Source organism: Triticum aestivum, chromosome 2D, assembly GCF_018294505.1.
Source record: "Triticum aestivum cultivar Chinese Spring chromosome 2D, IWGSC CS RefSeq v2.1, whole genome shotgun sequence".
NCBI classification, from domain to species: Eukaryota; Viridiplantae; Streptophyta; class Magnoliopsida; order Poales; family Poaceae; genus Triticum; species Triticum aestivum.
Window position 1 is genome coordinate 249881879 of NC_057799.1, and position 16833 is coordinate 249898711.

Consider the following 16833-nt stretch of genomic DNA (forward strand, 5'->3'; position numbering starts at 1 on the left):
GTAGGAGATAGCAGCAGCCACGCACACGGAAGCAAAAGCAGGAGGAGAGGAACACCTGCACGGCTGCATGAGCGGACGCACGCGAGTGAGAAGCGGCTGCACATGGGAACATGCGTGCAGAAAGCAGCGGCTGATGAATCGGGATGGTGGTCGTCACGCGGCGGCGACAGTCTTCGCGGGAGGGCCGATCGTCCCGCTGGCAGACTTGGAGAGCAGCCAGCGCGAGCACAGGAGCCCTGCACAGGGGCGACGTTGACTGAGGTGGCGGCGATCTTTAGGGCGATGGGATCCTGCGCGACGGTATTGACCGATCCAGCCCGATCTCTGGAGGGTGCCAAACCAGCCCGATCTGGAGGCAGCATTGACCAGGGAGGACCCGGGCAGGGCACGTGAAGGAGGAGGGAGGGCAGCGCGAGATGTCCAGAGGAAGATGGCGGCATGGCGAGGGGAGGCAGCATCCGGCCAAGAGAGGGTTGGTGGCGGCGCAAGATTAGATCGGATCAGCACGAGTTGCGCGTGCGGAAAAAAAAAACTAAAGCTCTAATACCATGTTAGGAAAGCAACTTAACTTTATTGAAGGCCCAAGGGGCATATATATATTACACATGACTTGAGGTGCAAGAAAACTGAACATAGACTAATAAGGACTCCTAGACCAATACTAATACTCCTTAATACCACCGAGTAGGGATTAATCGGCCGACATTTTGAACAATGGCTGCTTGTGCAAGAGTACCAGATATGAACATGCGACACGTAATATATCCCCGTTGTTAACTTTGCAAGATGGTATGTGCATAAATATTGCCAGCTGTGTGAACCATGTAAAGGGGTCCATTTTAGTCCCAAATATTCCACCCACGGTGCATCCTGCGCAGCATGCACTGCCACTGTTCTTCTCTCCCTGCCCTGACCATCTTATCGCAGGACCGGTGCTTGTATTGTTGTACAGTTGCTCCGTGCAATCATCTCTACCTCCTGCTGTTCTCTCGATGATAACGAGGCAGCTGGCCATAGGAGACGAGGCCTGCTGGGCCAGGGTCAGGTGGCAAATGGCACCAGATATAGAGTGCATATTGACTATTCAGTTTTCTTGAAAACAGAGAGCAGAGCGTGGAGCCATGGGAAGCGATAGGGAGCTAGAGAAGAATGACGAGTAGTGGTGAGCTGGGCGAAATGGAATTGCGGAGGACAGGTGAAGCTAAGTGTTGTGTTTACATGGCGAAAGGAGAAGAAGGGTGGCCTCGTTGCAAGCGGTCACGCAGCGCGCACATGTCCCAGTAGAAGCTCTTTTGGGAGCAGATAGTGGCGTGCTTCAAGGACACCTAGAGCATGCATGCTGACACACGCTGCAGCGCCGGCGGCAAACAGAGTTACGAGGTGGCGGCAAGCTCATCCTGTTCGACATTCAGGCCATGCTCCCCTGCTTCATCGTCCTCTACATGGTCAAGGCTCTAGAAAGTTTTATTAGCTAGCTGTGGTTTCTGTTTGTTAAGAGTTATATATATTTACCAGTGTACCCCTTCGTATTTTCCCTGTTCTATAAGGGGTTTTCTGCATATTCTACCACACACACACACACACACACACACATATATATATATATATATATATATATATATATATATATATATATATATATATACAAGTTGCAATTTCCCTAACATGGTATTAGAGCCCAGGTCACAACTCATGTCTCTGATCGATCTTGTACTGCTTACCCTCGATCCAAATTCTCACGCCACCGCCGCCTTCTTGCCCATGCCTTCCTGTTTCCTTCTCCAAGACACAACCGTCGTACTGTCCTAAATCGGCTAGATTGACCACTTCTCTCCGCATACGTTTGCAGCCTCCGCATAGTCCTCCGCCGCTGCGCCGATCTCAACCTCGTCCGCCGTCCCGCCCTTCGCCTATCTGCCATCCTGCCCTTCGCCTGGTCCGCCAGCATCTTGTCGTCCATCGTCGGCTTCTCGTGTGTGAGGCTGTTGTTCCGTGCATCCGCCTCGTCCGCCGGCTTTCGCATGCATGCTACTGCCCCGCGTACGCCGGCGCAGGCTGCTACTACTCTATTGTGGCTTGCTGGCCATGCTACTGGTTGCTACAAGCCAATAACTGCTGCTACTAACTGTTGTTCGTGGTTGGTGTAGTGTCTGATTTGAAGTGCACGGATTGTTTCCTATTTCAGTTCGGCCAGCTGCCGCCTGTCCTCCTTCTCCATCGAGCAGACTGCCCGGGCTATTGTGTTCTGTTCGGTTGGATCGACTGATTACAAATAAAAGTAAGTAAAAAGAGAGAAGAGAGAAAAGGTGCAATGTCTTCATTGGGCACGGTTTCCCTCCCTTGTTGCCCGCTGATTTTTTACGGTGTTCCCTACACTAATCATGTCTCACACATGCGCCGCCTCTCAATGCTTGGTGCTTGTCCGGCTGTGACGTCGTCCCCTTTGGCGTCTTTCGTAGGTTGTGCTAGTCGCTCTACAGCGACTTCTACATAAGGTCATGGTGGTCGCTTTTTGCGACCTCCACACAGGTGATTCTCGCTCTACCTCGACTCCTCTTGCGACTTTAACGGCAGTTTTGGTGCATCTCGCTCCATCGACTACGCCTCACACACGCGCCTTCCCTTGGCCCTTGGTGCTTGTCTGCATGCGACCTCGTCTCATGCACCGGCTTCTGCATAAGATACTGGTCATGCTAAACCGCCTCCTCCAGCGGCCTCCACAGGAGGCGGCGGTCACTCCTCTGTCGATGCTGTGATGGCGGACAAAGAAATTGAGATCGAGGCTGTGGAGCTGATGAACATCATCACGAAGCAATTGGAGGCCTTCGCACTCCAACGAGCGGAGGATCAGGCGCTCCTTGCCGACATGGTGCAGCTCTTGACGGAACTCGAGCAACGGCTGTCTGTCGTGCCCCCATCTCCAGATTCCATGACTGCAGCAGCCGCCCATGACGCCACCTCCGCAAGCCCGGCCCTCCTCCCCAATGATGACTCGCCTCTGGTGCTCCCCCTCACCAACACCACCTCTGGTGTCCCCTTCTCCAGCGGGAGAAATCGCTGCCGCCGCACCGGACTTCCACCAGCCGGGCAGATTGTCCACCCCCACCACCCCCTCACTTTTGTTGCCAACCACCATCGGCAGCCAGCACCCTTTTCCCACCGACAGCAATCTCCTTACTCGCCACAGCCACCCCTAATATCAATCTGGGCCACTTGGCACCCTCACCCTACAGCCCAAATCCCACCCCAATGTTGCCACCCACCTACCAGCAGCCGCCCTACCATCACCAGCAGCAGCAGATTTTCACCGCCACCTCTACCGCCTTCATGTCTCCACCCGTGAACCGATTTCATACGCCGCTATGGCCGCACCCCCCTACACAACCCATCTCAGACGTCGTACACAGCCGCAGCTCCTAGTGGCATGACTCAACTATATGCATGAAACAAAATATGATGAAAACTAAATAACAAGGTTAACTCTAACAATCACCCCCTTAACCTGTTCCGCTATGAATTCCAGGGGGGGTTAGAGTTATATATATTTAGTCGTGTACCCCTTTGTATTCTCCCCGTTCTATAAAGGGTTTTTTGAAGGGGGGCCTTGGCGCCTGTGAAGCTGTTGCCTTGGAAACAGCCTCTTGCAGAAATGTAGGGAAAAGTTGCATACTAAAGACCCCAAGCGGTCGGACTGATGCGGAGCATCCTACGATCATCCCCATGTACACTACAACGAGACCTCGACCTCAAGCATACGCCATTGGACACAAGGTGAACTCGTTCCTAAGTCCTTCCCCTTTCCATCCATGCGAGACATGGTTGCTACCTAATGCAAAGACACTACATGTGCTCAGGAACCAAGGACTAAAGGAGGAAGAACGGACAGCGTCAAGACTTGTGCAAAGTTTCTGCCAAGCCCGGAACCTCCGGCCCCCGGACCTTCCGGCCAGCCCGGAACCTCCGGCCCTCGACACTCCAGGCGACGCCCGGACGCGCCAACTCTCTGGATAGCCCGGACCCTGCCGTCCCCGGAACTTCCGGCCCTGCCTGCGCGCAGAGACTCGGCCCGAGGTCATGTACCCCTTCGCCCCTCACTTACCCCTTCGTGGCTATCACTATATATACTCATCCCCTCCTCCATTCTAGGGTTAGCATAGGTTTAGCTCATTTGAGATAGAGCTTTGCTCATCCATCTGGATCTACTCCATCGAGAGAGACCGCTCCCTCTTCGGAGAAGATCCACCTTGGATTCAAGACCCCTTCATGGGAAAACCCCTCAAGACCTCCTCACGGAGATGAACTAGTTACCAATTGTATCGTCCTTTGTTGGATTTGGATCGTGTATCTCTTTGTGTTTCGAGGATCTAGCATATGTGTGACCGAATCTTGTTGGTTTGAGTGATTCTCTCGTGTTTTCCCTCGTGTTCCCCCTCGTGTTCTTCGTGTTCCTCGTTGGGATCCGCTCCTTTCGTGAAAGATCAGGCAACTAGGGTTCTACCCTACATCATCTTGGTATCATGAGCCACGTTGATCACGAATTTGGAGCCTCCCCCATCGTTTTCTAGCCTTGTTTTGTTTGATTTCGTCCTAATTTCAAAAATCCCCACCAAAAATAGCCCCCAAATTTTTTTGTGATTTGTTGGTTTCGATGATGTTTTGTTGATTTTGATCCATGGATTCGTTGTGTTTCAAGTGGATCTAGCCTTCCCCATCTTTTCCCCTATTTCCATCCACGAAATCTTCTCAATTTTGCCCCGAGAAATCGAGTTTTCCCGCCCCCGTTCTCAGATCTGGAATTTAGGGTTCGTCCCGGAAGAAATTCCACGACCCTCGGAACTTCCGGACTCCCCCGGAACTTCCGGGCTAACCAGAGTTTACCCCAAAAAATCCCCAGACTCCCAGCACTTTTTCCGCGACCCCCAGAACTTCCGGCCTAACCAGAGACATTACACAGAATTTCAACATCAGCCTCTTTCACCGTTTTCATCATAACTTTTCACTCCGAACTCCGATTTGAGTGTTCTTTGGCTCGTTTTGAAGCTATCGACGTGCCCGAGGTCCTCACATTGGTTTCACCACCTTTTGAGCCAATCAAATTTTTGCAACTTTGGCATCTTTGCCTAGGACTTCCACCATATCTTCCGCAAAACCACCATAGACTTCCGCAACCTAACCCATTTTGTTCCGCTTAGCATTTGAGGTTGTTTGCGTAGTGACTTGAGTCTCCTAAGGTGTTTAGGCTACTTAGGGACGGTTGCTTCTTCATCAACCACCACCATACACTTCCGCCACCCCAACTTAACCCAATTTTGTGTGAGCTTGTTTGAGTGTTGGTTTGTGTCTCCTAAGGTGTTTCGGCTACTTAGGGACCGTGACTTCAACTCCGACAAGGTGTATAGCCCCACCACACTCTTCCGCCACCTTAACCCATTTTGACCGGGTTTCCACCAATACTTCCGCAACCACCACCACTTTCCGCTACCACTATTTGACATTTGAGATTTTGAGTTTGCGGTTTTTCCGTTTCCTAAGGTGTTTCGACTAATTAGGGACGGGTCTACATCATCTTGGTATCTACATCAAGAACACCGCCACTCATCATCGCCATTGACGGTAACCTCTATATCATCTTGTTATAGTGGTATCCCATCATTGTACATTTTTGCCTTTGCATTGATAACCCCTAGCCCATTTTGCGTCACTTGCCTATCGAGACTAGCCATTTGAGTATTGCCGGCAACGTTACTTGTGCACATTAGTGATCATCGATCTACACCTTCCATTGCATACATACCATATCATATTGGTATCATCTTGGTATCGTATCATCCCTTGTGTCACAAGATTGTTCCCGTATATACATAATTGCTATCTTGGTTTGTGCATTTCGCATTGTAGCCATATCAAAAAAAAAAAGAATAAAGCTTTTAAGCAAAGAAAAAGAGAGCAAAGCTTGTAAGCAATAGCCATAGCATCATACCACATTGCATAAGATTGTCATATCCGATCATCTTGGATCATCTTGAGAGGAACACCGGAACATCATACATATATAGCATACTTGGGATAGAAGTCGTTGCATTTTTGTCTCTTATAGGTCATGCACAAGTGTCGTATCCGCCTATTGAGCAAATCGAGCTAGCGTCTCTCTAGCGTTGTGCAACAAGAGCATTTTCCGTGGATTTCACATTTTGAGCTCGTTCCTTGGTTGCACGACCCCATTTATCTATCCGTGTGTGTGTTTCCGTGTGCCACCCATTGCTATTGGTCTACTTGTTTCACTTGCGAATTTGTGAATCTCTTTCAACATTATTGACTCTTGCTAACATTTTGCATCAAAATTTTTTTGTGCCACTATCCTCACCGAGCTCCGCCATAAGCCTTATTTGTGTAGGTGTAAGAAATTGACGAGATCGGTACCAATTGTGCTATTTCTTTGTTACATCATTGAGTGATCATTGATCCATTCTCAACATTGGTCAAGGTACATTTGGTATAGTTCTCTCCTTTCTTCCACTCATATTTGCTCAAGTCTTGTGATGGATAGGCAAGGCATTTCAACTCCGGTCTTCGACAACAACGACTGCGCGAACAACTACATCACCAAAGCGTCCATCTTCGATCTACAACGACAAATGCAAGGCGCACAATCAAGATTGCGAGAGCGCATCGACAACCTCGCCATCGACATACGACACCGAAGCACATACAAGAGACTACTTCGACAACAAGCTTTCCGCACAAAAGGAGGAGCAAGATGCAAGGATGGAGGAGATTAGGGCCTTGGTCAAGTCTACTTCCCCTTCGTCATCTTCAAGGCGGCGGCGAGCAAGTCGATCATCTTCGGAGCGCCCAAGCGATGCAAGCGCAATTCGTCCACGTCCACATCTCCATGGCGACCACCATCACATTCGTGATCCACATCGTCATGAAGAGCAAGTACCTCCAAGCATCATGTGAACGACGACGATAAACGACATCTACTACGAGCTCAAGCACGACAACGACACAATCATCATGAAGATGCTCTAGACGCGCAAACCTACAAGTCCCAACAAGCTCTACATCAAGCTACGGCCAAACTTCATGAGCACAAGAGAAGACCGCGAGACAAGCACCACCAAGAGGAAGCTACGGCTACCACCACCACTTCGGCATCTTCGCCAAGTGCTATCAAGGCATCTTCACCTACCTCCCATGAGTACGCCTACATCGACTTCATCAAGTCCAAGGCGACCACCTACAAGCGAGGACGACACTTCCACCTTCGGAAGCCCCTCAAGGAAGATGGCCGAGCATAGGAAATTCCCTTCGGTCATGGAGACGAGCTACGAGGTGCCACATCATATGGGCCTCCTACAACAAGACGGTCAAGCAAGGGCCATCCCCTTCGACCACGGCGGCGAGTACGAACCTCTTCAACAACATGAAGACGGCGCCCCAATATGTCTCCTACTCCGAGTCAAGCTACGAGACCGCACATGGGACCCTCCCTTAGTGTATTTGCATGCTTGGTGGAGATCCTTGTTGTTATTGCCATGTTCACCATGTGCCCCATGCTATTGTTGCTTCTTGTGTTGGAAGAGTCATGATGTTCCATTGCTATTTACATGGGACTTCTTGCCAATACAATGATGACACTTTGCTCATATCTTGTTTTCATGCTTGTGATATGTCATGTGCATTATGTATGATCGCTATTCGCACACATGACATGATTGCCATGATTACCTCTAGTATGTTGCATCTTCGCACTACTAGCTTGCTTGACTTTATTCATATGATTACTTGCTTGGTTGCATCACCCATGATATTTTCTTACTCGCTTTCTTGAGTTGATGACATATATGTTCATGCCTCTCACATGATATATCTTGTTCATTGTCACTTGCCTCAAATAGTTGCATCTATGCTTATTGATCTTGGAGACTTGGACACTTTACTTGTGATGCATGCTTGTTTGATTGAGCCTGTTATATTTGGTTGTTCTCGCATCATATGCCTTAATACTATGAAATACTCCCTTGTCCTTTCTTGTGATGAGCATGATGCATACACTTGTTGGGTATCTTACCACACGAATGATAGGTTTTGCACTTCCGCTAACCTCATTTGTTTTTCCGAGTGTTTGTCATGTTCTTTCGTTTTGAAGGATTCACAAGGCGGTACCATCACTAGACATATTGGTCATGCAAAGGTCTACATGATGCGCGACACCAACATATTCGACATCCTCATAAAGGTGAACTCCTTCCCTTTGAGCCATCCTCAAATACGCATATTGGATGGGTCATTCTTTCATTGTTGTCTCCTTCTTGTCTACATGATACATCTCGCGAGCGGAGGAGCGACATTGGAGATTGGCTCTATGGACCTTCACATTGAGGAGCGCTCAAACTTATTGGATGCACCTCCGGAACTCCACTCATGCCACGACATCGAGCATTGGTACATCAACACTCCTTTGACACATTGCACCAACACCTACATATTTGTTGATTGTGTGTTCAAATATCATGCTCGATGGACATCTCATACTCATAACAAATTTGCATCTTATGCATGGATTGACTCACATTACGATTGCCTTGTTGCATCTTGTATCCCCATGTCATCCATGATATATGAGCTTGTGCATTTTCTTAGCAAATTTGTTGTGATCTTCCTTGATGGCATATTCATACATAATGATCACATTGCCAACCATCAATTACATGATTGCACACATTTTGAGCATCCATTGCCATATTCATGCTATTGATAAACCATCTCACTATGACACTAGAAGAGTCAAGCGAGAGCAGCTAGTTTAGAAGGAAAAGGACACCTGGGGCTATTCGGCCTCACTTGTCGGAGACTGAACTGCCGCTCAAGGCCTCATCTCCAAAGCCCGGCTCGCGAGGCGTCCCTCTCGCTGTAGGGCGGAGCCCCCTCGCCTCACTCTTGTGACATGCTATGTTTCCCTTCAACACTGGGATGACACTCTTCTTAAAAGCAAAACCGGTCGCGCCACAATGGTAGAATTTGTCGCTTTGCGCACCATGACAACTACCACAACTATGTGTGCACAACAAATGAATTTGCTCTCATGAATGCTTTGAATATCATTATATATCATCTTGATAAGCTTCATGCGCTGTGTCACGAACAATCTTGCCGCACGGACCCATTCTTACATCTTGGACACTATGTGCGCTAACCATTGTATTTCCAAGTGTACTTTGTGTTTGCTCATTTTGCATGTACCACTTCCCGAAGACACCTTGGAGTACTTGGATTGCGCAATGTCTTCAACTCCGTCCAACTACAAGTGCATCCACAACAACCGTTTCCATGGTGATGAGGATCACGATCCGAGGTCGGATCTTTCCGGGGGGTGGGGGGGGACGATGCGGAGCATCTACGATCATCCCCATGTACACTACAACGAGACCTTGGCCTCAAGCATACGCCATTGGACACAAGGTGAACTCGTTCCTAAGTCCTTCCCTTTTCCATTCATGCGAGACATGGTTGCTACCTAATGCAAAGACACTACATGTGCTCAGGAACCAAGGACTAAAGGAGGAAGAACGGACAGCGTCAAGACTTGTGCAAAGTTTCTGCCAAACCCGGAACTTCCGGCCACAGCCCAGAACCTCTGGCCCCCAAAACCTCCGGCCCTCGACACTCCAGGCGACGCTCGGACGCGCCAACTCTCTGGATAGCCCGGACCCTGCCCGGACCTTCGCCCGGAACCTCCGGCGCCCGGACCTTCCGGCCATCCCCGAACTTCCGGCCCTGCCTGCGCGCAGAGACTCGGCCCGAGGCCATGTACCCCTTCGCCCCTCACTTACCCCTTCGTGGCTATCACTATATATACTCATCCCCCTCCTCCATTCCAGGGTTAACATAGGTTTAGCTCATTTGAGATAGAGCTTTGCTCATCCATCCGGATCTACTCCATCGAGAGAGACCGCGCCCTCTTCGGAGAAGATCCACCTTGGATTCAAGACCCCTTCATGGGAAGACCCCTCAAGACCTCCTCACGGAGATTAACTAGTTACCACTTGTATCGTCCTTTGTTGGATTCGGATCGTGTATCTCTTTGTGTTTCAAGGATCTAGCATATGTGTGACCGAATCTTGTTGGTTTGAGTGATTCTCTCGTGTTTTCCCTCGTGTTCCCCCTCGTGTTCTTCGTGTTCCTCGTTGGGATCCGCTCCTTTCGTGAAAGATCGGGCAACTAGGGTTCTACCCTACATCACGGACTCTTCCCCAGACCCTGCGCAAGCAGGGTTAAGTGCGCCGGGTTGCCCTTTTTTGTAAGGGGTTTTCTGCATATTGTACCACACTTGTACGTGTATATATACTGGCCTAGGGCCACCCCGAAATACAAGTTGCTACTTCCCTAACACCGTTTATCTGAATCCAGATTGACTCAGTTTACCATCATGTCAATTACCACCACTAAACACTACTCCCTCCGTCCCATAATATAAGATTGTTTTGCAAACAATCATTTTGCAAGCTAATATAGTTTGCAAAACAATCTTATATTGTGGGACGGAAGGAGTAACTGTAAGCTAGGCTGCTTGCTCCATCAGTCTTAGCGTGTTCCTTTCTTGTTTTGTTGCGTGATGTAGGTGACCACCCAACCTCCCAAATCCAGGGTCGGAGATGATATTGACTGCAGCAACCAAATTTGGAAGCACCAAAGGATCCAAGACTGTCATCAACAGAGGGGAGTAGCCCCGCTCATCGCCAACGACCAATTCTTCTTCAAATCCAGCCTGCCAGAAAACATCGCCACGCCACCTCCACAGATTAATGGACTCTCACCACTGGCTTCTCTTTCCCTGGATCACCTCGTGTGCAGGCTTGCTTGGTGCCTGACATCATGGCGGTGCGGAGAGCAGCAGATTTGGAAGGTGAGCTTATCGACCTCAAGTGCATTTTAGTCTTTAAAAGATAGAATCTTATCTAACTACGCAAGCTGGGCGGGTTGGGCGCTAATTATTTCTTCACTGAGTTTGTTCACAAAGTAAAGTAAAAATTGGTGGCGACTGATCCATCAGTGTGGTGGCTGGGCCAGTAGGTTCAACAAAGTTTTGTCGTGCCTATAACTAGCAGTCGAATGGCATCTCTAGTAGTTGGGAGGTTTTACTTGGTTTATGGTGGGGCGGCTCTATATAAGAGAGGTTGCAACATTATTATTCTTGTTCACGGATGCAAGCTGGGCGTGTTGGGCTGATCCACCCATATTAGTTGCTTCACTAATTTAAGAGTTTTGTGCACAAAGTGAAGTAAAAATTGAGTGGGAATTGATCCCCCAGTTGAGTGAACTGGGCCAGTAGGTCAACTCAGTCTCATTCCTAACCTCATATCTAGAAGTTGAAAAGGCATTTACAGTAGTTAGGAGGTTCTAAGGCAGTGGGGCTCTGTATAAGAGGTTGCCATATTGTGACTGAGATTAAGCAAAAGATAAATCAAGTACATTACCCAAGTCCCTCAAATCCCTGCTACGTCTCTGTCCTTTAGCTAGCTATATATTCTAAATTGTACATCGTTAAATAGATGGCCCCCTCTCCATCTGGCGGCTAGCACCGTTGTACCTTAAGTCATGTACACGACAACATCGTACAGTGAGACCAGTACATATACTCACTTGTTGTTCACAGTCCGCAGTTGCTGTCTTTCAGCATCCATTGCCCGTAAAGCCTCACTAGCCTGGTGACGAGCACGTTCCAGTTCCTGTTGTGCCGCTAGCTGTAGAGAAGCAGTTTCCATAGCCTTCTGATTAATCTCATTAAACCGAGCTTCCAGATCATCTTTTTCCTGTTAAGAACGCAAAACCGTGTCACGAATGAACAAGAAACAACAACTCATGGTTATATTATCTCGAAACCAACTCATAGTTCTAGCACGTGGATAGCTAACGTCCATGCACCCCTGTCCATGGCGAGTTCTTTGGTGATATTCCGGTCCATATATCTCTTCACGAACGTCATTAAAAAAATCAAAAATTATAACTTGAGCAAATTCTTGAGCAGACAGTGAGTGATTTCCAAACTGAATGCAAAAATTTTAGAAAGTGATGCAACCACTATTCTCAAGTTAATGTACAGAAAGCTCAAAGTGGTTACCTTCTGTATATCTTGTATACGGTTTTTCGCACGCTTGTGAAGCCTCTGGAACTTAGTATCCAACTCAACATATTTTTCATCTCGTTCCTTTAGTTCTTTTTCAATCTTCAGTTGAGCTACATACATGGGAATGAATGATGATTTAGATTCTAAAAAAGGGAAATGTGCAACGACAGGAAGCAAAAAAGCGCTGGCCACATTACACATAAAAAGGTGCATTCTGATCAAGCAAAAAAGGTCCAGAAGTCGATATTGCCATTATTCAGAGAAGCATAATAATCTCAAGCTAAATGGTTTACACAAGTTTGGAAAACTGGAGCAGGAAAAACTAGCCTAAATGATAACGCCCACACATGTGGCACTTATCAACATGGCCCAAACGCAGTCGATGCCGTTCGATCCATTTGCACGAATATTGAAGCAGATGCCATCTGGGTCGAGAGCCACGTAAGCACCCAGCATCGTGTGGGCGTTATCATTTAGTGCCACATATGTGGGCGCTCCTCGCCCGAACGGACACACGACGCTCGCCCGAACGTGTGGGTGAAACTGCTCTTCGCCCACACGACGCTCGCAAGGTGATAGATGGCAACTACAGTTGTGCATATTTGGCAAGTAGTTAATCACACACGGCAACTATGGCTGACCATACATGACAACTATGGTTTAACCACACGTGGCAACTCCAATTAGTTACACATTGTGCATATGTGGGAACTAGTTAATCACACACAACGACTATAGTTGACCATACATGGCAACTATGGTTTAACCACACGTGGCAACTCCAATTAGTTACACATGACAACTATATTTAATGATACATGGCAGACGTGGCAACTATAGTTAATTACACATGGCAACTAAAGTTGATTAGACACGCGTTCCCGCTCACAGGGTGGGGGTGAGCAGTTGCCACACGATCATGTGGGCCGCCGTAGCTGCGCCCGAACGTATGGGCAGTTTTAATGTTCGCCCGCACAGGGTCGTATGGGCTGGCTCCTGGGTACGACCGGACGCGTCGTGTGGTCGGGTGTCCATTGTGCCACACGTGCGGTAGTTATCGGCGTCCAAAACTAGAAGAATCGGGCCGATCAACCACGGCATTCCAAGTTCCGCAACCAGACCAATATCAAAGCGTCGGGGAGGGTAGCAACTAACCTTGGTTGAGCTTCGCCGTGAGCTCCTGAACCTTGCCGTCCGCCTCGGCGTAGGACATATTGACGTGCTCGAGGGCCGCCTCCGCAACCTTCTGCGTCTGTTTTTGCTCTTGAACCTCCTTGCTAAGCCTTTCGACCTGCTCCTTCAAGCTCCTAACGAGCTCGGAGTCATCCTCGTCTTCCCTCCCACTGCCTATTCCCACCTCGGCGCTATTCGCCAGCTGCTGAGCACCGGCGATCTGGGACTTTAGGTACTCGTTCTGGATGCTGAGCTCCGTGACCGTCCGCTCGAGCTCTTCGCGTGTCCGTTCCGCCTCGTTCTCACTCGCCCCTTGGTCTTCTCCCGCTACCGCGTCAGTGTCTGCCCTCTCTTCGTCCACCGGCGCCGCACTCTCTTCTTGCGACGGATCACACGCCGCCTGTTCCGGAGCCGGTGGTGTGGTGCCCTCTTCGGGATCCATCCTTTGCGAGCCGGATCTGGTTTTGCCCCGCCCGCGGGGTCGAGGTCGGGGCATCGGGTGGGATCGGAGAGGCTGACTGTCGAGGTACTGGACTGGATTGGCAAGAGGTGGACTAGATTAGGGTTTACGAGCGAAGCGAAACCCCGGTCTCCAATGGCCCGGTTGAGGCAGGTTCGCCGTTGGTGGCAAAGTGGGGAGGAAAATGTTGTCCGGGAACGGAGATGGGAGTCTCAGCCGCGCCACGGTGCTGACGTGTGGGGCCCGGGACCAGAAGAGAGTGGTGAATAAGGGCATGTACATCGCCAGAGACGCATGGTGTCTGTAACATATGCACACATCAGCTCTACAGACTACCCAAAACATAACGCACAGCAGGGGCGTCTGTTAGGCAGGCTGTAACACTCCAACCGTCCGTAAATATCTGGCCACGAACATGAGATCTAAACAGCCCACTACAGGCGACAGACTCGTACAATGGAAAATAAGCTATCTGTAAGCGGTGATTTATCCGGGAATAGACCGTCGGTATTTGGGCAGACAGGCTTGATTGTTTTTACGTTTCTCTCTCCAACATGTCATCTATTTTCCTACATGGACTTTATTAGAGACAGCTGATTAGATACCATTGTACATGCCTAAAAGGGCAATGACCGGCGCCACCGCGCCAGATCCACAACGGTGCCCTCGGAAATTGTCAGACTGGCTCACACATAGCTGTTCGATCAAATTCATCACTCCCTGCCTATTTTCTTTGTCACCCTGCGGCAAAATTTCATGTGTTTGACCCTTTTGAAGAAGTTGTTTGTGATCTGACCCTCGTTTGTAAAAATTTTGGAATCTGATCATTTTCCTACCTGTTAGAAGGGAGAGAGGGACTGTAACGCCCACGATGCGGCTATATCTCCCACGTGTCGAGGCACGACTTAGAGGCATAACCGCATAGTGGTTTTGTCGCAAGAAGGGTCATCTTCACACAATCCCATGTAATGAATAAGAATGGGATAAAGAGTTGGCTTACAATCGCCACTTCACACAATACATAATTAAATATCATACAGCATCCAAAATACAATCATATAGACCGACTACGGTCAAACTTCAGATGAAAATAAGACAACCCCAAATGCTAGATCCCCGATCGTCCCAACTGGGCACCACTACTGATCATCAGGAAAAGACACATAGTAACGACCACGTTCCTCATCGAACTCCCACTTGAGATCGACGCCATCATCTGCACTGGCATCGTCGGCACCTGCAACTGTTTTGGTAGAATCTGTGAGTCACGGGGACTCAGCAATCTCACACCCGCGAGATCAAGACTATTTAATCTTATAGGACAAGGAGGTGCAAAGAGGTGGAGCTACAGCGGCAAAACATATATGGTGGCTAACTTGCGCAAATGAGAGCGAGACGAGAAGCAATGGAACGGACGTCATCTAGCAATGACCAAGAAGTGGTCCTGAACACCTACTTACGTCATACATAACACAGACCGTGTTCACTTCCCGGACTCCGCCGAGAAGAGACCATCACGGCTTCGCACGCACTTGGTGTATTTTAATCGGGTCAAGTGACAAGTTATCTACAACCGGACATTAACAAATTCCCATCTGCCTCATAACCGCGGGCACGGCTTTCGAAAGATAATACCCTGCAGGGGTGTCCCAACTTAGCCCATCATAAGCTCTCATGGTCAACGAAGGATAAACCTTCTCCCGGAAAGACCCGATCAGTCTCGGAATCCCGGTTTACAAGACATCTCGACAATGGTAAAACAAGACCAGCAAAGCCGCCCGAATGTGCCGACAAATCCCGATAGGAGCTGCACATATCTCGTTCTCAGGGCACACCGGATGAACACTACGTACAGCTAAAACCAATCCTCGAGTTTCCCCAAGGTGGCGCTGCAAGTGGCTCTAGTTTGGACCAGCACTCAGAGGAACACTGGCCCGGGGGTTAAAATAAGATGACCCTCGGGCTCGCGAAAACCCGGGGGAAAAAGGCTTAGGCGGCGAATGGTAAAACCAAAGTTGGGCCTTGCTGGAGGAGTTTTATTCAAAGCGAACTGTCAAGGGGGTCCCATAAATCACCCGACCGCGTAAGGAACGCAAACTCAAGGAACATAATCCCGGTATAACAGTAACTAGGGCGGCAAGAGTGGAACAAAACACCAGGCATAAGGCCGAGCCTACCACCCTTTACCAAATATATAGATGCATTAATTAAATAAGAGATATTGTGATATCCCAACATATCCATGTTCCGACATGGAACAAACTTCAACTTCACCTGCAACTAGCAACGCTATAAGAGGGGCTGAGCAAAAGCGGTAACATAGCCAAACAACGGTTTGCTAGGAAAGGATGGTTAGGGGCTGACATGGCTGAAATAGGAGACATGATATAGCAAGTGATAGGTAGCAAGCATGGCAATAGAGCGAACAACTAGCATAGCAAAAATAGAAGTGATTTCGAGGGGTGGTCATCTTGCCTGCAAGATTCTCAGAGTTGTCGAAAGCTTGATCCTCGTAAGCGTACTCGACAGGTTCCTCGTTCACGAACTCGTCTCCCGGCTCTACCCAAGACAAGAACACAACAAACGGAACCACAATCAACAACGAGGAAAGCGCAAGCATCATGATGCAAAACATGTATGATATGCAAGATATGATATGCGATGCATATGCGTGCTCCGGAAGGGAAATGATGAATATGGCAGTAACTTGGCAAACCAAGCATGCCACTAGAAAGATGAGATGATTTCGGTCGAAATCGATATAAAGATCACCGGAATCGGATGCACGGTTTGCAAATGGCAAGCAAAACAAGAATGACACTAATCTGTGATAAACAGCAAGATAGCACTTAAAATGCAACAAGTAGCAATGTTACAGCACCCCAACATAGCAACAAAGCACATGGCAGTAATCTACAGGATATGCTTGACAAAAGATGAACACTGAGCTACGGCTAGTTCACAACAAATCAAGCTCAAACAAGCATGGCAAAAGTGCAAAAGATTACTGGTTCACAGACTTGGTGAAAAACTGGACATGGCAGTAAACAGCATCAGGTAGCAATGTTCA

General features: G+C 48.7%; 1 protein-coding gene across 3 annotated transcripts in view; it reads right to left on the reverse strand.

The window, feature by feature from the left end:
- LOC123052692 (protein GRIP) overlaps positions 1 to 13988 on the reverse strand; it is a 29924-nt gene extending 15936 nt beyond the window's left edge. For 2 of the 3 annotated variants that reach the window (XR_006424979.1, XR_006424978.1), the window contains exons 1-3: positions 13286 to 13988; positions 12125 to 12240; positions 11647 to 11816 (exon numbers count right to left, since the gene is read on the reverse strand). Coding sequence is in view for 1 of the 3 variants with exons in the window: in XM_044476005.1 (XP_044331940.1) it covers positions 11647 to 11816; positions 12125 to 12240; positions 13286 to 13799 (800 nt within the window). In the remaining 2 variants the exon portion in view is untranslated. The remainder of the gene's footprint in view (positions 1 to 11646; positions 11817 to 12124; positions 12241 to 13285) is intronic. The other variant, XM_044476005.1, reaches the window with a different exon arrangement.
- Between the last annotated feature and the right edge of the window lie 2845 nt (positions 13989 to 16833).